Below are 26,005 nucleotides of genomic sequence, written 5' to 3' on the forward strand. Positions count from 1 at the left end.
TTCAACTTGCACATTCTGAGGCAGGCCTGCCACAGTCTAAATCGGTTAAGGCCCATTCCACAAGGAAGGTGGGCTCATCTTGGGCGGCTGCCCGAGAGGTCTCGGCATTACAACTCTGCCGAGCAGCTACGTGGTCAGGGGAGAACACGTTTGTAAAATTCTACAAATTTGATATCCTGGCAAAAGAGGACCTGGAGTTCTCTCATTCGGTGCTGCAGAGTCATCCGCACTCTCCCGCCCGTTTGGGAGCTTTGGTATAATCCCCATGGTCCTTTCAGGAACCCCAGCATCCACTAGGACTACTTACCGATAATTCTATTTCTCGGAGTCCGTAGTGGATGCTGGGCGCCCATCCCAAGTGCGGATTATCTGCAATACTTGTACATAGTTACAAAAATCGGGTTATTATTGTTGTGAGCCATCTTTTCAGAGGCTCCGCTGTTATCATACTGTTAACTGGGTTTAGATCACAAGTTGTACGGTGTGATTGGTGTGGCTGGTATGAGTCTTACCCGGGATTCAAAATTCCTCCCTTATTGTGTACGCTCGTCCGGGCACAGTACCTAACTGGCTTGGAGGAGGGTCATAGGGGGAGGAGCCAGTGCACACCACCTGATCGGAAAGCTTTACTTTTGTGCCCTGTCTCCTGCGGAGCCGCTATTCCCCATGGTCCTTTCAGGAACCCCAGCATCCACTACGGACTCCGAGAAATAGAATTATCGGTAAGTAAATTCTTATTATCTCTCATGTACAGCGAGAGCTGTGTATCTGTGAAGAAGATTCCAGTCTGACTTCCGGACATTCCCTCTGTGTCACAGTAGTCACTTGACTTGTTATGGTGTGTAGACTGTAGTCTACTCCAGCCTCCCTGCAGCCTGGCACTTGTAGGTTACAGCACTATCCATGACGTAAAATAGAAATGCAGGTGCCCCTTTTACGCACTGATATAGTATTTACATTAAAGCATGGAAAAAAGTTTAAAAAACAACAACATATAAGCTGCTTGTTACAGAGTTATAGCTGCATTACCACCTAACGTGGAGAATATTTTGGGTTTCCACTTTAAAATGTCAGTGGAGAGGTGTGTGAGTGGGAGAAATAAGTAGATTTTGGCCAAGGCTGCGAGATGAACCACAGAGCCCCATAGAGCAGTCCTCGCGGTAGGATGGGAACAAGTTTCTGCATAATGATATTGCAGCTTTAGGTTTCTCTTGCTTTTTCATTGTATTTAGGTTATGAAATATGTGAAGTTTGTTTTAACAAAACCGTTTATGGTTATAAAAACCAGGCATGATTGAAAGTGGTGGCTAATTTATTGTGGGTGTTTCTCTGTAGAATGGAGCGGCCCGCAGGCCAAGCGCACCTGCTGTTCCTCCTGGACGGAAACGGAAATCTAACTGCCTGAGTGCAGATGAGGTGAGGACAAAGGAGGTTTACTAGCTATTTACCTGATCAGAATTAGCCTTTCAGCACTGCCAATAGTACATAACACCATGCCGTTGTCATCGGGTCACTTAGTTCCTCCATAGGATTAATCCCGCCAGCCAGACATAATACCATGCCATTGTGATCAAGTCACTTAGTTCCTAAATAGGAGTAATCCCGCCAACCAAATGACATGCTGTTATTGGAAGGTATTTATCCAGGGGGAGCCTGACACTTTAATCCATCCGATCTCAGATACATGGCTGATATGCTTTTGTTTTATTTTATTTTTTTCTTACCCACTTTTCGGTGCAGCTAAACCAAGACTATAGCTTGAGCAATGTGTAAAAACATTGTCACGTTAGATCTATGTGTATTTATCCATATGCTGAAAAAGGTTTAAAGGCAATGAATGGCATCCTATTTATACTCCATTGTATTTAACGGGAGGCAGTTATGTTACCGGTGCTCGGAATCCCGGCGGCCAGCATGCCGACGCCAGGATCCCGAACGCTAAAAAAGCGGGCAGTCAGAATGCCTACCCACAGGGTCTATTCCCACTCGTGGCTGCCCACGACACCCATAGAGTGAGAATAGAACCTGTGGCGAACCACCGAGCCCGCAAGGGGCTTTTTTTTGCATTAGCCCCTCTAGCCTTGATTCTGCTGCCGGGATCCCGTTGTCGGTATGCTGACCACCAGGATCCCAGCAGCCGGCATATTGTACCCAACCCGTATTTAACTATTCAGGGCTAAATGTACAAAATATTCTTGTTAGTACTTTATCTAGGTCCTGTAATAAGGCTAGTAAGTCTTCTTGCAGAGCCCATGTGGTATAGATGCCCTTCATTGCCTTCACTTTACAATAATCCTCTGCTCACTGAATTCTTCTGTCACTTAAGGTGTGATTTTACACTCACAGTACAATGGGGGTAATTCCAAGTTGATCGCAGCAGGAAATTTTTTAGCAGTTGGGCAAAACCATATGCACTGCAGGTGTGGCAGATATATTTGCAGAGAGAGTTAGATTTGGTTGGGTTATTTTGTTTCTGTGCAGGGTAAATACTGGCTGCTTTATTTTTACACTGCAAATTAGATTGCAGATAGAACACACCACACCCAAATCTAACTCTCTCTGTATGTTATATCTGCCTCCCCTGCAGTGCACATGGTTTTGCCCAATTGCTAACAGAATTCCTGCTGCGATCAACTTGGAATTACCCCCAATGTTTGGGGTTGTGGTCTTTTTGTGATAAGTTGGAACTAGAGATCTGACAAGATCAGGAAAGGACTGATAATATGTCAGCCTCCAAAGTGCTACCAGACACAATCCCACGCAGTCTGTCATCAGTTTAGTGTAAAACTTAAATTGTGTATATTTTATATGAACTCTTATTGGTCTGCAAACTAAAGTGCGATATTTAGCGGCAATGAAGGACGCTGTTGCTGGCGGACCAATGGCACATGACTCCTAAATGTATCCATTCCTATGTACAATGAAAGAAAATGTTTTGTATTAAAGTCCTTTTGAGATATTTGATCCCACTGTGAGCCTTAATACTTTTATTTTTATTTTCTTACTTTATTCTTGGGACCAGATCCCATAATATAACTGCCTCAGGAGAGCCCTTCACCACTTATAAGAGAAGTGGGGTTCAGGTCTCCAGTATAGCGCCCTTTGCCACTTATAAGAGAAGTGGGGTCCGGGTCTCAAGTATCCTGCAGTTGCAGGAGACGGATGTCAGGGCTTGTCAGAGAAGCTCCTGCCATCGCTCCCATTGCTGGCTGCATTCCTGAGGCTTAGAGGCAAGTGAAAAGTGGCTGTATGTCCCTCCCCCATTCCTTGACGCGCTGAGCGTAAATAATGGAGACAGTAGAGCCCTCACTCCACTATGGGTAAACGGGAGCCTGGGGACCTATGGTGCTGTGTGTAGCTACTGCTGCAGCCTTATCCATGCCAGCAGGGGAAGCTGTCACTCTCCCACAAGCCATGCCGCCGGAGCACGAAGCTGCGGCGTGTCCCCTTGTGCTGGCAGTGGTCGGGGAAGCTGGAGATCGTGCCACGCGCCTCTCGACATGACGGAGGGTCCTCATGCCGGCTCCACAGGGAAGCCATTCAGAAAACTTTTATTTGTCTGATTGCGGCTCCTGTGATCCCCCACCACGCTTGGTGCCTGTGGTGTGCCGCCATAAACGCTGGTGCATTATCACCTTCCACTTTGTCACTTCACCGAGCTTAATAAATCTGCCCCTCAGTACACAACTGTGTCTCAGTACACTGTACACAGTACCCACACTGAAAAACAAATCCTTAAAACGCATCTGGCTCCATTTTAACCACAAAATGACCTCAGCCAGTATTAAAAAAAAGCGGGAAGACCGCACGTCATTGAAGGGGCGGGGCTTCACTATGAGAGGATCCAGCAGCTCACCAGCGCCATTTTCCCTCTGCAGTGGACACAGACGCTGATTGACAGGGATGCGCAGCTCCTCCGGTGCGACTCGATTACCTCAGCGGTACCAGGGGGTCATAGCAGGGGGGAGAGCGATTATTAGTGTGCTAAGTCCCCAATCTGGACTGAATCTTGGCTCCAAAATATCTCCGTGCCTCCCTGGAAGGGCTCTTTGTGGGTTAATTGTGCCTTTAACCTTTCGTGTGTGTGTGTGTGTGTGTGTGTGTGTGTGTGTGTGTGTGTGTGTGCTGTCACATTTACAATATGTCAGGCAAAGAGTGTGTTTCATGTACGGCAGAGTGTTCCTCTTCCCCAGGGAGCTCACTACTATGTACTCTGTGTAGTGCACCTTCTCAGGCTAGCGGGGCTGAACCAGTGTGGCTGGATTCCATTAAAGGAATGATTTTCAATAAATCTAATAAATTGTCCCGCCATGAGAAAGAGACGCAATACTTAAGACAGTCTGTGGATGAGATCATGAATAGAGACTCAGTCCCCAAACAAGCGTCTCAGTCCCCTGCCATTTGTCCACAAAAGCGATCTCTGGCCCATATCCTGCAGTCTGACTCTGACGCTGAGGGGTCAGACATAGAGGAGAGGGGAGGTGGCTTCAGAAGGGGGTGACGCTGCTCTGTCACAGGGAATAGAGGCTCTTATAGAAGCTTCAAGAAACGTTCTACAAATTCCTGATAAGGTGGCAGAGTGTGAGGAATCTTATTTTAATGTAAAAAAGAAATCCTCAGTCACTTTTCCTGTGTCAAAGGAATTGAATACCCTGTTTGAAGAACTGTGGGTTAATCCTGATGAGAAATTTCAGATCCCTAAAAGGTTAATCTCATATTTTCCTTTTCCTCCTGAGGATAGGAAAATATGGGAAAATCCACCGATAGTGGATGCATCTGTATCCAGGCTGTCACGGAAAATAGTGTTATCTGTCCCTGGTGCAGCCTCCCTGAAAGACACGGCTGATCACAAGATTGAGACTACACTCAAATCCTTGTACACGGCTGCTGGGGTGGCCCAGAGACCCACTATAGCATGTGCGTGGATTACTAAAGCCATTGCTAGATGGTCAGGTACCCTAATTGAGGGGTTGGATTCCTTATCTAGGGGGGAGATTGTTTTATTCCTGCAACATATACAGGACTCTGCGAACTATATGGTGGAAGCCATAAAAGAAGTGGGTTTGCTTAATGCAAGCACCACGGCTATGGCAGAGTCAGCACGCTTATGATTACGCCAGTGGACTGCGGACGAGGACTCCAGGAAAGGTGTGGCATGCCTAGCCTTCACAGGAGAGGCCTTATTTGAAGACGAACTAGACAAATGGATCTCCAAAGCTAGTGCGGGTAAGTCTACATATCTTCCTTCTGCAGCTCCCCCAACTAGGAAGACCTATTCAGGACCTACTCTACAGTCCTTTCGGATTGCCAAGTTTAAGGGCAAAGCCAAAGGCTCTACTACAGCCAACAGAGGCGCTAAAGTAAACCACGCAAACCAGCAACTGCCGGTTCCCAGGAACAGAGCAAAGCCTTCAGCATGAAGGTGGACCGCTATGCCTGGAAGACTGGCAGGTGGGAGCCCGACTGAAAAAATTTCAGTCACATCTGGACAACATCATGCCAGGATCCCTCTTATTTCCCAAGGTTACAGACTGGAGTTTCAGGAACTCCCACCTCACAGATTCTTCAAATCAGGCTTACCAGTTTCACAGGAGCCAAGTATAACCTTATAGGATGCCATTCAAAAACTGGTACAAATGCAGGTCATTGTTCCAGTTCCACCTCATCTCCAAAACAAGGGGTATTATTCCAACTTGTTTGTAGTACCGAAACCGGACGGTTCGGTAAGGCCGATTCTGAATCTAAAATCATTGAACCCGTACTTACGAGTGTTCAAGATGGAGTCTCTGAGAGCGGTGATCTCTGGTCTGGAAGAGGGGAAATTCTTAGTGTCTCTGGATATCAAGGATGCGTACCTTCACTTTCCGATCTGGCCGCCTCACCAGGTTTATCTACGGTTTGCACTGCAGGACTTTCACTACCAGTTCCAGGCCCTACCCTTTGGTCTCTCCACGACACCGAGGGTGTTCACCAAGGTGATGGTAGAGATGATGTTTCGTCTTCGCAAGCAGGGAGTGAATGTAATACCATACCTGGACGATCTTCTGATAAAGGCTCCGTCCAGGGAGAGGTTGTTGAACAGCATTGGCCTCACAACAAAACTACTCCTGGATCACGACTGAATCTTCGAAATCTCACTTAAAACCAACACGGAGGCTCCCATTTCTGGGAATGATACTGAACACAAAGTCGCAGAAAGTTTTTCTTCTGTTGGAAAAGGCATTGGTAATCCAGTCGGTTGTTCGGGATGTCCTGAAGCAAACCCGGATATCTGTGCACCTATGCATTCGCCTTCTGGGAAAAATGGTGGCCTCTTACGAGCCTCTTCAGTACGGAAGGTTTCATGCATGACTCTTCCAGCTCGATTTGTTGGACAAATGGTCGGGATCACATCTTCACATGCACCAGAGGATCCGTCTGTCGCCCAAGGCCAGGATCTCCCTTCTGTGTTGGCTACAGACTTCTCACCTGATCGAGGGCCGACTGTTCGGGATTCATAATTGGATTCTGCTAACCACGGACGAAAGCCTCTGAGGTTGGGGAGCAGTCACCCAGGGGGTGCAGTTTCAAGGAAGATGGTCAAGTCAGGAAGTCATCCTTCCAACATTCTGGAACTCAGGGCTATATACAACGCCCTTCTGCAGGCCTCATATTTTCTTCAAGATCGGGCCATTCAAGTCCAGTCGGACAATGTGACGGCTGTAACGTACATAAACTGACAGGGCGGAATGAAAAGCAGAGCAGCAATGTCAGAGGTGTCAAGAATTCTCCTCTCGGCATGAAAACACGCTGCGGCGTTGTCGGCGGTCTTCATTCCGGGAGTAGACAACTGGGAAGCAGACTTCCTCTGCAGACACAACCTGCACCCGGGGGAGTGGGGCCTTCACCTGGAGGTGTTCAAGTGCTTGACACGTCGATGGGGATATCCACAGATCAACATGATGGCCTCTCGTCTCAACAAGAAGCTCAAGCGGTATTGTTTGAGGTCGAGAGACCCACAGGCAGTGGCAGTGGTCGCTCTGACGACTCCATCGGTGTATCAGATGGTGTACGTGTTTCCTCCACTTCCACTGATCCCAAGAATTCTGAAAAGAATAGAAAGGGAAAAGGTTCACGCAATTCTCACTGCTCCGGACTGGCCAAGAAAGGCCTGGTGCGCTGACCTCCTGGAGATTCTCCTCAAAGATCCGTGGCCTCTACCTCTTCACGAGGCTCTTCTGCAACAGGGCCTCGTTCGTCTATCAAGACTTACCATGGATACGTTTGACGACATGGAAGTTGAATGGCTGATTCTTGCAAGGAGAGACATCCCTGACAAAGTCATCCCGACTATGATCCAAGCCAGGAAGGGGGTAACGTCTAAACATTACCACCGTATTTGGCAGAAATACGTCACTTGGTGTGAGAGCAGAAAATATTCTGCGGTAGAATTTCATCTGGGACGTTTCCTGCTTTTTCTGCAGTCGGGTGTGGATTTGGGCCTACGTCTGGACTCGATAAAAGTCCAGATTTCGGCCTTGTCCATTTTCTTTCAGAAACAATTGGCTTCTCTTCCTGAGGTCCAGGCGTTATTGAAAGGTGTTCTGCACATCCAGCCTCCCTTTGTGCCTCCTATGGCACCTTGGGATCTCAATTTGGTGCTGCAGTTCCTCCAATCGGATTGGTTTGATCCGTTACAGGAGGTAGATGTAAAATATCTTACATGGAAGACAGTCACACTGTTGGCCTTGGCTTCAGCGAGACGTGTGTTGGAACTAGGGGCGTTGTCTCGCAAGAGCCCCTACTTAATTTTCCCTGAGGACAGAGCTGAACTCAGAACTCGTCAGCAATTCCTTCCTAAGGTGGGGTCCGAGTTTCACATCAACCAACCTATTGTGGTTCCGGCTGTTACGGACACCTCTGCTACTCCAAAGTCTTTGGATGTTGTGAGGGCTTTGAAGGTGTATGTAAAGAGGACAGCTCGTCACAGGAAATCTGACTCGCTGTTCGTTCTCTATGATCCCAATAAGATTGGGTGTCTTGCTTCAAAGCAGTCCATTGCACGCTGGATCAGGCTCACTATCCAGCATGCTTATTCAACGGCAAGCTTGCCGGTTCTGAAATCTGTTCAGGCCCACTCGACTAGGTCGGCGAGTTCTTCTTGGGCGGCTGCCCGAGGTGTCTCAGCTTTACAGCTCTGCCGAGCAGCTACTTGGTCATGTTTGAACACGTTTGCTAAGTTTTACAAGGTCGATACTTTGGCTTCTTTTTTTTTTTTTTTAAATTCAACAATTTTTATTGAAATTTTTTCCTTTTGTACAAATTACAAACCACAAATACAACTTAAACCTAAAGCATTGCTGTTGACAGTAGAATCAAGCAACATATATGGTATCATACTCAATCATATAGTTATAGTCATAGTCAATTGGCATTTGATATTAGATCCGGCGGGGACATCCCTTTACCCATATATATATCCATACATATACACACACATAAAAAAAATATAAAAATTATAGAAGTATAGCTCTCCAGAGCCACCGAATACAACCATATAGAAATAGAGGAAGCGGTGTCTCGGGTGAGCCTCATAGTAAATACCAATATTGTGCAAGCAGTACAATTTCCTAGTCTTGTCAGGTAACTTCGGGGTGATTATGTTGAGGCTAAACTCGCATCCGCAGATATTGTAATGCAGGCACCCCCAGTATACGGTGATGACAACCATCTATCCCATATCGCATAATATTTAGTAATGGCTTTCCTGGACACATAGACAAATCTTTCATGAGCCACTGTAGTATTCACTAAAGCAATCCATGAGTCAATATCTGGGCCATCAGGTGCCATCCATGATCGGGCTATAGAAACCTGTGCAAGAGCACACAGGTTGATAACGTAACGCCTGGAGGGGGCATCCAACAACTCCTCATCCACCACCGCCAGCACACACACAGGGGGGGGGTCAGCACATCCGCAGGTATACCAGTGGAAACCATAATCCTGAGTACATCCTGCCAGAAGGTATTAACTATCCTACAGGACCAAATCATGTGCCAGAAGGTGCCTCCATCTAGAGTACACTTGGGGCATTTAGAATCCATTCTTCCTCCGAATCTCATTAACCTCTCAGGAGTAATATAGACTCTATGTAAAACGAACAGATGCACCTGTTGGTAACGGACCGCTGTGGTCGCCATTCTAGAGGCACCCAGTGCATCCTCCCAGGTATCATTAGATATGGGCCCCAAATCCCCTTCCCATTTGGATTTAAGAGAAAGAAGAGTCTCACAATGATAGGCACGTAGTAGAGCCGAATAAAATATGGAAATAGTGCAATTTTGAAGCTTAGCAAATAGTTCCCTTACTGGTGTGTCCCGGAGCATCAGGGGAGCATTTGCAAATTGAGCTTGACAAGCATGACGGAGTTGTAGATATCGATAAAAATAGACGGTAGGAATATTATAATCCTCCTGCAATTGTTGGAAAGACTTAAATACACCCATATGATACAATTGCCCAAGAGACTGCACTCCCCGGCTGCTCCATACCTCCCTCATCTGCAGTGATGCAAGCTCGCTCAGAGAATGTGTATAGGCTAGAGGCGTTTCCGGATCCCAACCCTCTCCATGGAGCAATCTATGCGTCTGTTTCCATACCATAATTGCTTGCTTGACAACTGGAAGGTTAAGTAGCGATACATTGTCACTCAACAGTAGTTGTACTGGGGTGCAGTTCCTATCGGTTATATAGAGAATTCGGGAGATCAATTCATCTCTACCAGGATCATGTAACCACTTACTAATATGTACCATTTGTGCCGCTAGGTAATATAATCTAAATTTAGGGAGGCTCAGGCCCCCAGAGTCACGTGGGCGCGTGAGGGTATCTAATTTTATTCTAACCCGGCGTTTAGACCATACGATAGAGGATAGAAGACTATCTATTCTCCTAAAGGTTTTTAATGGGAGATATACAGGGGAGTGCTGTAACGCATATAGTAACTTGGGCAGGGCCACCATTTTCACTAAATTAATTCTACCCGTTATAGTTAGAGGCAGAGTCCCCCACACCGCAATACGGGAGTGCAAATAATCCATGTGAGGTTTTATGTTTAGGGAAAAGTATTGAGAAGGATTATTTGTGACCCATATTCCTAAATACTTGAATGAGTCCACCCAGCGAAGAGGTAGGGCCACGAGCGGAGCCCCAGGACAAGTACCCCGAAAGGGCAATATGCAGGACTTATCCCAATTTATGGACAAGCCAGAGTACCCGCCATAGGTGTCTATAATACGCAACACGTGCGGCATGGTATTGCAGTAGTCTGATACAAACAGCAGAATATCATCCGCGTATAGAGCAATCTTGTCCGTGGTGGGGCCCACCCGGAACCCCCCCACCCGCAAGTCAGAACGCAGCAAGCACGCCAAGGGCTCCACTGCTAGAGCAAAAAGGATAGGGGATAGCGGGCAGCCCTGCCTTGTTCCCCTAGCCAGAGGGAATGCAGAGGAAATGAATCCATTTATCGAGACTCTGGCTGATGGTGCGGAGTATAGTAACTTGACCCACCGTATAAAGCGTGGTCCTATACCGAAGCGGGCCATAGATCCCCACAAGAACGCCCACTCCACTGAATCAAAAGCTTTAGCAGCGTCGAGAGACACTACCACAGAAGTGTCGGCGTCCTCGCGGGGACCCTGCAAGTGCGTGAACAAGCGCCTAAGGTTAGTTAGAGTGGACCGCCCCGGCACGAAACCAGTCTGATCTGTGTGTATAATTTGGGTAACAACGGAGTTAAGTCTAAGTGCCAGGATCTTTGCTAACACCTTGATATCAGTTGTAAGTAGCGAGATAGGTCTATATGACTCTACCCGCTCTGGGTTCTTATCCGGTTTCAATAGCACTATTATCAAAGCCTCAGTCATGGAATCCGGCAGCGACCCCAACTCCAACAAGTCATTGAACAGAGCAAGTAATCTAGGGCCATAAAAGTCAATATGTTTCTTATATAGCTCGATAGGAATTCCATCTAGCCCTGGTGCCTTGCCTCCAGGAAATGACCTGATGGCTGTTTCAATCTCCGTCAATGACAAAGGGGAGTCCAGGAATTCAACCGCCACATTAGAGAGCGAGGGCAATGGTAAACCAACAAGATAATCATTTATTTCCGTTGAATCAGCCGATAGTCTCGTACTATACAGATTTTTATAATAAGCAACAAATTGGTCTGCTATTTCCGGGGTTTTTACATAAGTTACACCATCATCTCCGCCTATCGCAAGGACAGTATTAGAGAATTTATCTGCCGCCGCTAAATGTGCTAGATAAGTACCAGGTCTGTCGCCTGTAGCATAGTATGAGTGTTGGGCATACAGCAAACGGTATTTGGCTTTATCAGATAGACAGCTCCTCCATTTGGACTGCGCAAGCAGCCATGCGTCCCTGGAGGCAGCCAATCCATCCTGCAAATATTGGATTTCTAGGGACCTACAGGAAGCCTCAAGCTCCACCTCCTGGCGTTTATAGCCATTTTTTAAGGTAGCAACCCGTCTAATTAGAGAACCACGTATAAATGCTTTAAATGCGTCCCAGAGGATTGCTGGTCCAGTAGTGCCCCCATTCAGCTCCAAGAACTCCCGCCAGGCAAGCTCAAGCTCCGCTCCAGTGCCCATCTGTGAAAGCCAGAATGAGTTAAATTTCCAGAACAACTGTCCCCGGGTCCCCCCAGTATCCAGATTCAACAGTACTGGTGAGTGGTCAGAGATACCTCTAGTTGCGTACTGGATATCAACAATCTTGGGAACTAAACAGGGGGAGACCAGGGCCATGTCGATCCTAGAAAAGGAGGAGTAAGTAGGGGAGAAGCAGGAGAACTGTCGAGCAGCCGGATGCCGCACCCTCCAGACGTCCACCAAACCCATGCCCTCCACTAACATAGCAAAGTTACCCGGACGTGGGCGAGGCACAGTAGTGTTGGTGTTGAATCTATCCACTCTAAGATCCATAACATTATTAAAGTCCCCAGTGCAGACAGTGGGAATATTGGGGTAAAGGGACATGAAATCAGCAGCCTTGCGTAAAACCTCCGGGGAGTACGGTGGGGGTATGTAAATAGCTAATAATAATAAGGACATGGAGTTTATTTGACATTTAATAAAAATATACCGTCCCCACTGATCTACCTGGACCTGGTCCAAAACAAACGGGACAGATTTACGGATCAGAATGGAGACGCCCCTGGAATGGGAGGTATGAGTGGAATGATATAGCCACCCAATCCATGGCTTTTTGAGAGATAGAACTTTGGCTCCCTCCAGGTGCGTCTCCATAAGACAAACAACATCTGCGGAGTACTGCCTAATCTGCCGAAGTACCAGGGTCCTTTTAATTTTGTCATTAAGGCCCCGCACATTCCAGGATAAAATTTTTAGACTAAGTGATGCCATAATACATAATAGCACCAAGTGCTAGATGTGCCCACACCATTGAAAGTATCCTAGAAAACCAGAAAAGTAACCGCCTGCGAAAAATTTCTCTAAACATGTCGCCACAGCAATGCTTATAAAACAACCACCCATTAAATCCTCCCTTCCCCACCATACAACCCCCCACCCTGTATACCGGCCCGAACTGTGGCATACCTAATCCCAAAACCCCCCCCCCCCCTCCCAACAACTAAACAACTAGTATAGAGGACAAAAAATACAGCGGTCGCAAGCAGGCATTGCTCCCCCGCCATACCCTAACCCCCCCCAGGGCCAATCAAGCACCCGACCCCCGAGCATGCAAGGACCCGATATCAAGTGCAGCATTTAGTATATTACCAACAAAGGCTGTATCGATGACCTAGTAGGAAAAAGTCAACAAGCATTAATACAATAGCTGTGTACTCCAATACTTAATGACATAAATCGCAGCCCAGCCAACGGGGAGCTGCAACATTCAGTCATTTGCCAGAGGGCGTCCTGCCGGGAACTGCCGGTCAAGCCACGTCGCCGCCTCCCGCGGGGTTGAGAAAAATTTAGTCTCTCCTCCTGCGACCACCCGCAACCTTGAAGGAAAAAGCATAGCATAGGGGAGATTGAGCTCCCGGAGACGTCTCTTGATCGGAAGGAACTGGGCTCTCTCCTTCTGGACGTCAACCGCAAAATCAGGAAATACAGAGATCCGGGTGCCATTCCACTTAAGTGGGCCTTTGGTGCGTGCCAGGGTGAGCACCTTGTCCCGATCCTTGAAGTGGAGGAATTTAGCTATAAATGTACGGGGAGGAGCCCCCGGCGGCAATGGTCGCATAGGGATTCTATGTGCTCGTTCCACCGCGTAGTGTGATGTAAAGGCGTCCGTCCCAAAGAAATCTGTAAGCCACTTCTCCAAAAACTGCTCAGGTGCATCACCCTCCTCCCTTTCCGGTAAGCCCACAAACCGAATGTTATTCCGTCTCAGACGCCCCTCCATATCGGTCAATTTTTTCTGCACCTCCGACATCTGGGATTCAAGGGCAGTGGTGCGTCGGCCGAGCGGAGCCACAGTGTCCTCGACAGTAGAAATGCGGGTTTCCGCCTCCCCCACTCTCTCTCTAACTCGTTGTAGATCCTGATGAATTAAGGAGAGATCTGATTGCACCTGTGTAATCTTTTCGGCCAGCCTGCCTTCGCTGGCATTAACTGCGTCCAGTACCCTTTGGATAGCATCCTCTGAGGTCTCTGGAGGGCCGGAGCCCGCACTTGTAGCCGGGGAGGGGGGAGAGGATCCATCCTGCGACTCCCCCGTTCTCTTATTTTGCGCGGGAGGATTTCTAGCGTATTTTTCAAGCTTGGCCGCAGCCTGAGAAGTCTTCCCCATAGTATTCGTTATAGTCACCCCTACAGGGAGTGATACTTTGGCTTCTGATGGCCTTCAGTTTGGTCAATCCGTTCTGCAGGAGCCTCAGCACTCTCCCACTCGGTTTGGGAGCTTTGGTACTTCCCCATGGTACCGAATGGAACCCCAGCATCCTCTAGAGAAAATAGGATTTTAATTACCTACCGGTAAATCCTTTTCTCATAGTCAGTAGAGAATACTGGGCACCCGCCCGGTACTTCGTTCTTCCTGCACTGTTACTTGGTTAAGTATTGTTGCTTGGTTCAGCTGTTGCTGTTCCTGTGTCAAGTTTGGTTAGAATGGCTTTCCTCTTGTTTGTGTGTCCTGGTTTAGAATCTCATCACCATCCTTATCTACCCTTCTCTCAAAGTATGTCCGTCTCCTCAGGTACAGTTTCCTAGACTGAGTCTGCTAGGAGGGGCATAGAGGGAGGAGCCAGCCCTCACTATCAAATTCTTAAAGTGCCCATGGCTCTTAGTGTACCCGTCTATATCCCATGGTACTAAATGGAACCCCAGTGTCCTCTACGGACTACGAGAAAAGGATTTACCGGTAGGTAATTAAAATCCTATTTCTCTTACGTCCTAGAGGATGCTGGGGACTCCGTAAGGACCATGGGGTATAGACGGGCTCCGCAGGAGACATGGGCACTTTAAGACCTTTTAATGGGCGTGAACTGGCTCCTCCTCTATGCCCCTCCTCCAGACCTCAGTTAGATTCTGTGCCCAGAGGAGACTGGTCGCACACTAGGGGAGCTCTACTGAGCTTCTCTGGAAAAAGACTTTGTTAGGCTTTTTATTTTCAGGGAGCACTGCTGGCAACAGGCTCGCTGCTTCGTGGGACTGAGGAGAGAGAAGCAGACCTACTTTACTGATAGGCTCTGCTTCTTAGGCTACTGGACACCATTAGCTCCAGAGGGTCGGAACACTTGGTACGCCTAGCTGTTCGTCTCAGAGCCGCGCCGCCGTCCTCCTCACAGAGCCGGAAGGTAGAAGACGGGTGAGTATGAGAAGCAAGAAGACTTCAAAGGCGGCAGAAGACTTCAGATCTTCGTGAGGTACCGCGCAGCGGTCGCGCTGTGCGCCATTGCTCCCACACACACACGAGGCACAACAAGCGTGCAGGGCGCAGGGGGGGCGCCCTGGGCAGCAATAATTACCTCATAAAAGTTCACTGGCACGCATAGATACTGCATGGGCAGTATATACAGACCCCCGCCAGTATAAAAATTTGCGGGACCGAAGCGTGCCATCGAGGGGGCGGAGCTTAGTCCCTCAGCTCTAACCAGCGCCATTTTCTCCACAGCTTGCTGTAGAGACGCTGCTCCCGGACTCCCTTCACCGCTTTATACAAGTAACAGGGTGCAAAACAGGGGGGGGCACATTAATTTGGTGCTAGTGTGATACAGAAAGCGCTTACAGGTCTGGGACATTATTAATATTTCAGACCGCAGTGGCGCTGGGTGTGAGCTGGCAAACTCCCTCTCTGTCTCTCTGAAGGACCTTATTGTGGGTCTGTCCCCTATATCCCAGTGTGTGTGGGGGTGTCAGTACGGGTGTGTCGACATGTCTGAGGCGGAAGGCTCTTCCAGAGAGGATGCGGAGCAGAATGTGATAGTGACTCCGTCGGCACTGCCGACTGCTGATTGGGTAGACATGTGGAATGATTTGAATGCAAGTGTGGCTTTATTACATAAAAGGTTGGACAAATCTGAGTCCCAGAACCAAGCATGGAGACAATCCATGGATATTAATGTGTCACAGAACCCATCAGGGTCCCAGAAACGTCCCTTTACCCAGATAGCAGACACTGATACCGACACGGATTCCGACTCCAGTGTCGACTATGATGACGCTCGGTTACACCCAAGGGTGGCCAAGAGTATTCAGTACATGATTATTGCAATAAAAGATGTATTACATATCACAGAGGACCCTTCTGTCCCTGACACACGGGTCTGTATGTTTAAGGGGAAGGAACCTGAGGTAACATTTCCCCCATCCCATGAGCTGAACGCTCTATTTGAAAAAGCTTGGGAAACTCCAGACAAAAGACTGCAGATTCCTAAGAGAATTGTTATGGCGTATCCTTTCCCCTCTCAGGACAGGTTACGGTGGGAATCATCACCCACGGTAGATAAGGCTTTGACGTGTTTATCCAAAAAGGTGGCCCTACCGTCTCTGGACACGGCGACACTAAAGGATCCTGCGGATCGCAGGCAGGAAACTACCTTGAAATCGATTTCTGCGACTACGGGAATCATGCTCAGACCGGCGGTAGTTTCGGCATGGGTGAGTACCGCGATTGCAGGATGGGCAGATAACTTGTCATCTGACATGGACACCCTCGACAGGGAGAGTGTATTGTTGACATTGGGTCACATCAAGGACGCAGCGTTATACCTAAGGGAGGCTGCGAGAGATATTGGCCTCTTGGGATCGCGGGCCAATGCCATGGCAGTTTCAGCTAGGAGGGCGTTGTGGACCCGTCAATGGACTGGTGATGCTGACTCCAAGAGACTTATGGAGGCTTTGCCTTACAAGGGTTAACTTTTGTTTGGGGACGGCCTCGCGGACCTGGTTTCCACAGCTACCGCGGGTAAGTCTTCTTTTTTGCCTTTTGTTCCCCCACAGCAAAAGAAAACGCCTCCATACCAGATGCAGTCCTTTCGGTCTCATAAACTCAGAAAGGGACGTGGATCATCCTTCCTCGCCAGAGGCAAGGGTAGAGGGAAAAGAACACCAGCTGCGGCTAGTTCCCAGGAGCAGAAGTCCTCTCCGGCCTCTACCAAATCCACCGCATGATGCTGGGGCTCCGCTGCGGGAGTCCGCACCGGTGGGGGCACGTCATCAGCTCTTCAGCCAGGTCTGGATTCATTCGAACTTGGATCCTTGGGTGCTAGAAATTGTAACCCAAGGATACAGACTGGAGTTCGAAGACGTGCCTCCACACCTTACCAGCTTCTCTCCCAGAGAGAGAAATAGTTTCAGCTGCGATACAAAAGCTGTGTCAACAGCAAGTGATTATCATGGTTCCCCTGTTGCAACAGGGAAAGGGGTTTTATTCAACTCTATTTGTGGTCCCGAAGCCAGACGGCTCGGTCAGATCAATTCTGAACCTAAAATCCCTAAACCTGTATTTGAAAAGATTCAAATTCAAGATGGAATCTCTCCGGGCAGTGATTTCCAGTCTGGACGGGGGGGATTTTATGGTGTCACTAGACATAAAGGATGCATACCTTCATGTCCCCATATATCCTTCTCATCAGGCGTTCCTGAGATTCGCTGTGCAGGATTGTCATTACCAATTTCAGACGTTGCCGTTTGGGCTTTCCACGGCCCAGAGGATTTTCACCAAGGTAATGGCGGAAATGTTGGTGCTCCTGCGCAAGCAAGGTGTCACAATTATCCCGTACTTGGACGATCTCCTGATAAAGGCGAGATCAAGAGACCAGTTACTGAAAAGCGTGGCACTCTCTCTGAGGGTACTACAACAACACGGCTGGCTATTAAATTTGCCAAAGTCGCATTTGATGCCGACAACTCGACTGTCGTTTTTGGGCATGATTCTGGACACTGAAAGGCAGAGGGTTTTTCTCCCATTGGAAAAAGCTCTCGAACTCCAGAACATGGTCAGGGATCTGCTGAAACCAAGAAGAGTGTCGATTCAGCAATGCACTCGTGTGTTGGGAAAGATGGTGGCGGCCTACGAGGCCATTCCGTTTGGCAGGTTCCATGCAGGAACTTTTCAGTGGGACCTACTGGACAAATGGTCAGGGTCCCATCTCCAAATGCATCCGATGATAAGCCTGTCCCCCAGGGCCAGGATATCTCTCCTGTGGTGGCTCCACAGTGCTCACCTCCTAGAGGGTCACAGGTTCGGAATCCAGGATTGGGATCTGGTAACCACGGACGCGAGCCTCCGAGGCTGGGGAGCGGTCACACAAGGAAAACATTTTCAGGGAATATGGTCAAGCCAGGAGGCTTGTCTGCACATAAATGTGCTGGAATTGAGGGCCATATACAACAGCCTGAGACAGGCGGAGCATCTTCTTCGCAACCTACCTGTACTGATCCAGTCAGACAACATCACAGCCGTTGCACATGTGAACCGCCAGGGCGGAACAAGAAGCAGAGCAGCGATGGCGGAGGCCACCAGGATTCTTCGCTGGGCGGAAAATCATGTAAGCGCTCTGTCAGCTGTTTTCATCCCGAGAGTGGACAACTGGGAAGCAGACTTCCTCAGCAGACACGATCTCCATCCAGGGGAGTGGGGGCTTCATCAAGAGGTCTTTGCAGAAGTGACAAATGGTTGGGGACTCCCTCAAATGGACATGATGGCGTCACGCCTCAACAAAAAGCTTCGGACGTATTGTTCCAGGTCGAGGGACCCTCAAGCAATAGCAGTAGACGCACTAGTGACACCGTGGGTGTATCAGTCGGTCTATGTGTTCCCTCCACTTCCACTCATCCCAAAGATATTGCGGATCATAAGAAGAACAAGAGTTCAAACGATACTCATTGTTCCGGACTGGCCTCGAAGGGCCTGGTATCCAGATCTTCAGGAAATGCTCACAGAAGATCCTTGGCCTCTTCCACTAAGAGAGGACCTGTTACAACAGGGGCCGTGTGTGTTCCAAGACTTACCGCGGTTACGTTTGACGGCATGGCGGTTGAACACCAAATCCTAGCTAGGAAAGGTATTCCAGGGGAGGTCATCCCTACTCTGCTTAAAGCTAGGAAGGAGGTAAAGCATTATCACCGTATCTGGATGAAGTATGTGTCTTGATGTGAATCCAAGAATGCTCCTACGGAGGTTTTTCAGCTGGGTCGTTTTCTCCATTTTCTACAGGCGGTGCTGGATAGGGGCCTAAAGTTAGGCTCCATTAAGGTGCAGATTTCGGCCTTATCAATATTTTTTCAGAAGGAATTGGCCTCTCTTCCAGAAGTGCAGACTTTTGTTAAGGGAGTACTGCACATCCAACCTCCTTTTGTGCCCCCAGTGGCACCGTGGGACCTTAACGTGGTGTTACAGTTCCTTAAATCACATTGGTTTGAACCACTTCAAACTGTTGAGTTAAAATTTCTCACTTGGAAAGTGGTCATGTTATTGGCCTTGGTATCTGCAAGGAGGGTATCAGAATTGGCGGCCTTGTCTTACAAGAGCCCCTATCTGATTTTCCATATGGATAGAGCGGAATTGAGAACTCGTCCACAATTTCTACCTAAGGTGGTTTCGTCGTTTCACATGAACCAACCTATTGTAGTGCCGGTGGCTACGGAGGTCTTGGAGGATTCCAAGTACCTTGATGTAGTCAGGGCTTAAAAATCTATGTAGCCAGAACGGCTCGTATTAGGAAAACGGAGGCTCTGTTTATCCTATATGCAGCCAACAAGGTTGGCGCTCCTGCTTCCAAGCAGACTATCGCACGCTGGATCTGTAACGATTCAGAAGGCTTATTCTACGGCTGGATTGCCGTTACCAAAATCGGTAAAGGCCCATTCCACTAGGAAGGTGGGCTCTTCTTGGGCGGCTGCACGAGGTGTCTCGGCGTTACAGCTTTGCCGAACAGCTACTTGGTCGGGTTCAAACACTTTTGCAAAATTCTATAAGTTTGATACCCTGGCTGATGAGGACCTCTCTTTTGCTCAATTGGTGCTGCAGAGTCATTCGCACTCTCCCGCCCGGTCTGGAGCTTTGGTATACACCCCATGGTCCTTACGGAGTCCCCAGTATCCTCTAGGACGTAAGCGAAAATAAGATTTTAAACCTACCGGTAAATCTTTTTCTCCTAGTCCGTAGAGGATGCTGGGCGCCCGTCCCAGTGCGTAATTAATCTGCAGTACTTGTATATAGTTATTGATAAGTCTACACAAGGGTTGTGTTGCAGTTCAGATCAACCTGTTGCTGATCTTATTTGTTCATACTGTTAACTGGTTTAGTTATATCCCAGGTTGTACGATATGTTGTGGTGTGAGCTGGTATGTAACTCACCCTTAATTAACAAAATCCTTTTCTCGAAATGTCCGTCTCCTCTGGGCACAGTTCCTATAACTGAGGTCTGGAGGAGGGGCATAGAGGGAGGAGCCAGTTCACGCCCATTAAAAGGTCTTAAAGTGCCCATGTCTCCTGTGGAGCCCGTTTATACCCCATGGTCCTTACGGAGTCCCCAGCATCTTCTACGGACTAGGAGAAAAAGATTTACCGGTAGGTTTAAAATCTTATTTTTTTGGAACCTGAAAGCAGGCGATGTCCATGCGTATGTATCAAACATTTTCCCTTTATGTGACTTGCACAAGACCGATGACAGCTCTTGCACCTATTAGTAGTGTTAACAAAGTTTTCTGAATGTCTTCCATCACCTACACTTTCAGGATTCTCAGGACAGTTCAGATGGAATCCCTTCTGCTCCTCGAATGACGGGCAGCTTGGTGTCTGACCGCAGCCACGACGATATCATTACCCGAATGAAAAACATAGAATGCATAGAGCTGGGCCGTCACCGCCTCAAGCCTTGGTACTTCTCTCCCTACCCGCAGGAGCTGACTGTGTTACCTGTCCTATACTTATGTGAATTCTGTCTCAAGTATCTTAAGAGTCTTAAATGTCTACAGAGGCACCTGGTACGTGTGATTTGCACTGCAGAAAGTTTCAAATGAATGATGTGCTTAATTTATAATAGATTGGTGATATTCTTTGATTTTCTTCCCAGACTAAATGTAACTTGCGGCATCCCCCAGGAAATGAAATTTACAGGAAAGGAACCATCTCTTTCTTTGAAATAGATGGACGCAAAAATAAGGTAAGTGCAGGCACACATTAAGGGAATGCAAAAAAATAGGGTTTTCTCTGTAAATATAATTCTCTAATTAGGTATCACTATTGCACTAGTGTCCGTATAGTGTTTTTTTCTTGTGGTAAACTTGCTCAGTTCCAATTAATGTGCCTTGTACTTGGTTCAAGTTCAGTAAACTACATATTGGTTCATCCATACTATTCAGTCTTATTACTGTAATTCGATCCTTGGTGATTTTTTTTTTTTTTGTGTTCAGGCTACTTGGTAATACTTAAATAATTTAGAATTGTTACAGAGTCCAGAAAGAGCTTACATGAGTGGATGCACACTGGGGCACCTCACATATGTCATCAAAGAAAGATCCCTAAAATGTGCTAGACTTCGGTAGATATTTTTACTCTCTCCCTGGATTTTGTCTTGAGGACCTATGTTAATAGGACCTATTGATGTGCATAGGGCGGGTGATCTTTTGGTCTTCTATGATCCCTAAAAGAGATATTTGCTGGTGTCCAAGCACTTCATTGCTAGGTGGGTTATTTGGTAATTTTTACATAAAATATTAGCAAGTGCCACGGGCTGGTGCGGCATTGGGTCTTGGCTGAAAATGATGCGGGGCAGCCATCTGTTCTTTGGTCCACTCATTCACAGTTTTACAGATTCAGCGATGCCAGTTTTGGATGAAAGGTTCTGCACACTGCAGTGATCTGTTCAAGTGTCTCTCAAGAGAATGATGGAAAAATATTTTGTTTTCTCTGTCATCCACTAGGGAACACTGGAGATTAAACAGATGGGGGTTGTGAAGAATGGAGACCGGAGATGGCACAATATATGCAAAACAATTGAAGTGCACAGCTGGCTCCTCCCCTTCACGCCCCTCTCCCTCCAGTTTGGAAAATTGTGCTATGGAGGAAGAAGTACATCAGGGATCTCAGGCTCCTGTACAGCAGATACTAGTGCAGTAACCTATTCTCACCTAGCTAAGGGTGAGACCACGGTTATTCAAGTTACTCTTAGGAGCAACAGTGACCAAGATCCTGTGAGAAGGGATCCGCTGATCACAGAGAAGAGTGAGTACCCTTCCTCCTCCTTCCCCTGCAGCGACAAGGGCGTTGAGCCTGCGTGTACTATAGCTGCTCTTAGAGAGGCGCGCTCAGCAGGGCAGCAGTCGGGTAGTGCAGCGTCTCTGGTCAGGTGATACCGCCAGAGACGCGGAGATCCAGGCGACAGCGGCTCAGGTCCCGCCAGGCGGTAAGAGGAGAACAGAGTTCTGTGCATGCTGCGGAGGGGAGAGCGCCAATCGGCAGAGATAGATAGCGATTCTGGGGTAGTGGATTGTACCGGAGGAACCTACTTCTGTAGAAGGGCGCTTCCCCTAGATATATATATTATATAATACACTGAAGTGTCTTAAATATTGAAGCAGCAGCCATTTTAGATCTTCATTTAGACACACTTAGCAGGGGGCGGGATCAGCAGGAGGAGGAAGCAGCTCACTGATTCTCACGTCTTTGTATATTATACTATCTCTCAAAGGACTGACAGGTCCTACAAGAGAAGCATCGGAAAAGGAGCAAGGGACAGTCGAGCCTGAATCATCCTGCAATTACAGCAGCGGTGTGGGGTTTGTAAACCAAATGCTGGTACAGAGTGCTTTTTTTTTTACATAAGAGACTTATTTTAACTGTTACTTAAACAAGAAGCAATAAGGTACACCAAGTGGCGCTAATTACAAAATGTTCACATAAAAGGTCAAATTCTTACACAAAAGAAAAAATGGACGGAGTTCATCTGTTCCAATATAATCCCAGGAATAGTAGGAGTGCCAAACCACCAGTCGATATTTAGGCTTGTGTTTCCAACGTATTTCCTCACAACCACGGTGGATGGAAACCTTTTAAATATCCCAGAGACAAAAGGACATAGTGCAAGTATAGCCAGGCAGTTTGGCAAAAAATTGATTTAATGATAAAACACTCACAAACAACAGAGATAAAAAGGCATGTAAACCACTCATGTGGGTTTAGGACATAGGGCCACACATCCACGCAGTTACCCTCCCAGATCTAGTAGGAAGAAGCAGGTCAGAGCTCCGGACACGCTGAACCGCAGTAACAGGAAGTTGCATCGGCCAAGAATCGTCCTCAGTAGTATCAGTCACCACGCCTGAAGCTTTTCGGACCTTAGTCCTTCATCAGAGGCATCATGCTTCTTCCTACTAGATCTCAAGGTCTTTCTACCAGAGGACAAAATTCTAGACATCAGGCATATGGTTCAACAAGTATTGCAGAATCAGAGGGTGTCTCTACACCTTTGCATACGGCTTCTGGGGAAGATGGTGGCATCTTGCGAAGCAATTCAGTTTGGCAGACTTCTTTCAAGAACATTCCAGATGGACTTAATCTCATAGGGGGCAGGCAGGCATCTTTTTCTTCACAAGATGATCCGCATGTCATCTCAAACCAGAGTTTCATTGACGTGGTGGTCAATTCACAGGAATTTGGCAATGGGGAAACGGTTCGAAATCTGGGACTGGATCATCTTGACGACGGATGCAAGTCTCAGAGGTTAGGGCGCAGTACTGGACAAACACCAGTTCCAAGGGAGATGGTCCCAGTACGAGAGCAGTCTCCCCATAAATGTGCTGGAACTTCGAGCTATCTACAATGCGCTTATTCAAGCAGAGAGCCTAGTAAGACATCAACATGTGAGAATTCAATCCGACAATGTCACAGCGGCGGCTTATATAAACCATCAGGGAGGAACAAGGAGTCGAATGGCCCTAAAGGAAGCAACAAGAATTCTGTCCTGGGCAGAAGATCGCAACATAATTCTCTCTGCAGTCTTTATTACCGGAGTGGACAAATCGGAAGCGTATTACCTCAGCCATCAAGACATGCATCCAGGAGAGTGGAGTCTACACCCCCAGGTCTTTAAAGCGATCATAAGAAGGTGGGGGTTACCACAAGTGGATCTAATTGCCTCCCGACACAATTTTCAACTTCCGAGCTATGTGACCAGGACTCGGGACCCAGCAGCAGTAGCACTGGATGCGTTATCAATTCCCTGGCCTTACGATCTGGTGTACATATTCCCACCATTTCCTCTCCAACCATGAGTATTAAAGAAGGTAAAATGGGAAAGAGCGTGGGGAATCCTGATAGCTCCGGACTGGCCTCGCAGAAGTTGGTACTCAGATCTAGGGAGTCTCCTAGAGGAGGAGCCTTGGAGGTTACCGCAGAGGGAGGATCTGTTGTTACAGGGTCCATTTCTGCATCCAGATCTGAATCGTCTTCGTTTAGCGGCGTGGCTCTTGAGGCCAAAATTCTAAGAGAAAAGGGTATTCCCAGTTCAGCAATCCCTACAATGATTGCAGCAAGGAAGCCGGTTACGGCGGCTCACTGTCATAGAATTTGGAAGAGGTGTATGGATTGGTGCCAACCTAAGGGTTCGGACCACAGACCGTTCCGTCTTAACAGATTGTTACGTTTTCTTCAGGATTGTTTAGACGGTGGTTTGAGGTTGGGATCTTTAAAAGTACAGGTCTCTGCCCTTTCTGTATTCTTTCAGCAACGTCTGGCTTCTCTACAGGAGGTACAGACATTTTGCAGGGAGTGTTGAGGCTTCAGCCACCCTTTCGACCCCCCCACGGCTCCGTGGGATTTGAACCTGGTTCTAGAATTTTTAAGATCTGACCCTTTTGAACCTTTGGAGAGAGCTGACCTTAAATATGTGTCCTGGAAGACTGTCCTGTTGCTTGCATTGGCTTCGGCAAGGAGGGTTTCAGAACTAGCGGCTCTATCCTGCAAGAGTCCCTTTTTGGTCTTCCATGAGGATAGAGCAGAACTTCGTACTAAGGTAAAGTTCCTACCCAAGGTGGTTTCGAGTTTTCACATCAACCAACCTATTGTGGTTCCGTCTTTTCAGATGTCGGATGGCGACAATTCGCTCTATGTAGTCAGGGCTCTGAGAGTGTATGTAAGAGGAACTAGGTCCCTTATACTGTCAGATGTGTTATTTGTCTTGTAAAGTGGGCCAAAACAAGGATGGCCGGCGACAAAGCAAACCTTGTCAAGATGGATAAGACTCGCTATTTGACAGGCTTATGTGGCTAGTGGTAAGAAGGTCCCATTTCGGGTGGGTGTTCACACCACCAGGTCGGTAGGAACTTCCTGGGCGGCTGCCAGGGGAGCCTCTACGAGTCAACTTTGTAGAGCTGTAACGTTTACTCGCTTTTATAAGTTTTACACTTTTGCGGCTAAAGATTCTACTTTTGGCTGATTGGTTCTCCAGGCTTCGGACAGCACTCCCGCCCGTGGGAGTATCTTTGGGATGTCCCCATCTGTCTAATATCCAGTGTCCCCTAAAGGATGACAGAGAAAAGAAAATTTTGGTACTTTCCGATAAATCGATTTCTCTGAATCCACTCGGGGACACTGGATGCCCACCTCGGTGCTGCCTGCCTGTGTGTTCTTGTTAATTTGTTTAAATCTGGTTCTCTACTTGTTACGGTTAAGAATTGTTCGTTTTCAGGTGTTAATGGTTTACGACATGGCGTGTATGGTTCCTTCCTGAAGTTTTTTCATGTTCCCTCTTCTCTCCTTACAATTTTCCAAACTGGAGGGAGAGGGGCGTGAAAGGGAGGAGTCAGCTGTGCACTTCAGTTGTTTTGCATATATTGTGCCACCTCCGGTCTCCATTCTTCACACCCCTCATCTGTCTAATCTCCAGTGTCCCCGAGTGGATTCAGAGAAATCGATTTATCGGTAAGTACCAAATGGGCTCCCACCCTTTAGAATAGTTTTATCCTTTTTAAATTTTACTAGTTTTCAAAGTTGTTTGATGTTGGAGAACCTGGATATCTCTCGTTCGATTCCTCCTTGTTCTGTTTGAGGTTTAGTTCAAATTAAAGAACCGGCTCACCAGCAGGATGTGGGGGTATAGAAGCGTAGTTCAGTCTTCAGCTAAAATGTATGTGCCCAAACTCCAGAATGAGTCTCTATACCCCATTGTTCCAGTGTCCACAAGTGGATTCAGAGACATGGATTAAACAAAAATGTATTATATTTTTATGTATTTATATAGTCAATTTGTGTAATAAATATTTCTTTTCAGAGTTACTCTCAGAATTTATGTCTCTTGGCCAAATGCTTTTTGGATCACAAGACGTTATACTATGACACAGATCCTTTCCTATTTTATATCATGACGGAGTATGACTCTAAGGGCTTCCACATTGTTGGCTATTTTTCCAAGGTGGGTTTTTTCTTCTCCTGTGCAACTTTGATGATTCTTTATATAATGCTCTGATTTTTACAGCTATTTGTTTGCTAATTTCGGGATTTCAGCAGCGGGGTACACTGGTAG

The 26,005-nt window shown here is 47.5% G+C and overlaps 1 protein-coding gene across 2 annotated transcripts in view; it reads left to right on the plus strand.

The window, feature by feature from the left end:
- The window catches only part of KAT5 (lysine acetyltransferase 5), a 111,792-nt gene that overhangs the window by 64,724 nt on the left and 21,063 nt on the right, over positions 1–26,005 (plus strand). For both annotated transcript variants that reach the window (XM_063945088.1, XM_063945089.1), the window contains exons 7-10: positions 1,336–1,416; positions 20,220–20,468; positions 20,558–20,647; positions 25,754–25,894. In XM_063945088.1, coding sequence (XP_063801158.1) covers positions 1,336–1,416; positions 20,220–20,468; positions 20,558–20,647; positions 25,754–25,894 — 561 coding nt within the window. The remainder of the gene's footprint in view (positions 1–1,335; positions 1,417–20,219; positions 20,469–20,557; positions 20,648–25,753; positions 25,895–26,005) is intronic.

This window comes from Pseudophryne corroboree, chromosome 11, assembly GCF_028390025.1.
Source record: "Pseudophryne corroboree isolate aPseCor3 chromosome 11, aPseCor3.hap2, whole genome shotgun sequence".
NCBI lineage: Eukaryota > Metazoa > Chordata > Amphibia > Anura > Myobatrachidae > Pseudophryne > Pseudophryne corroboree.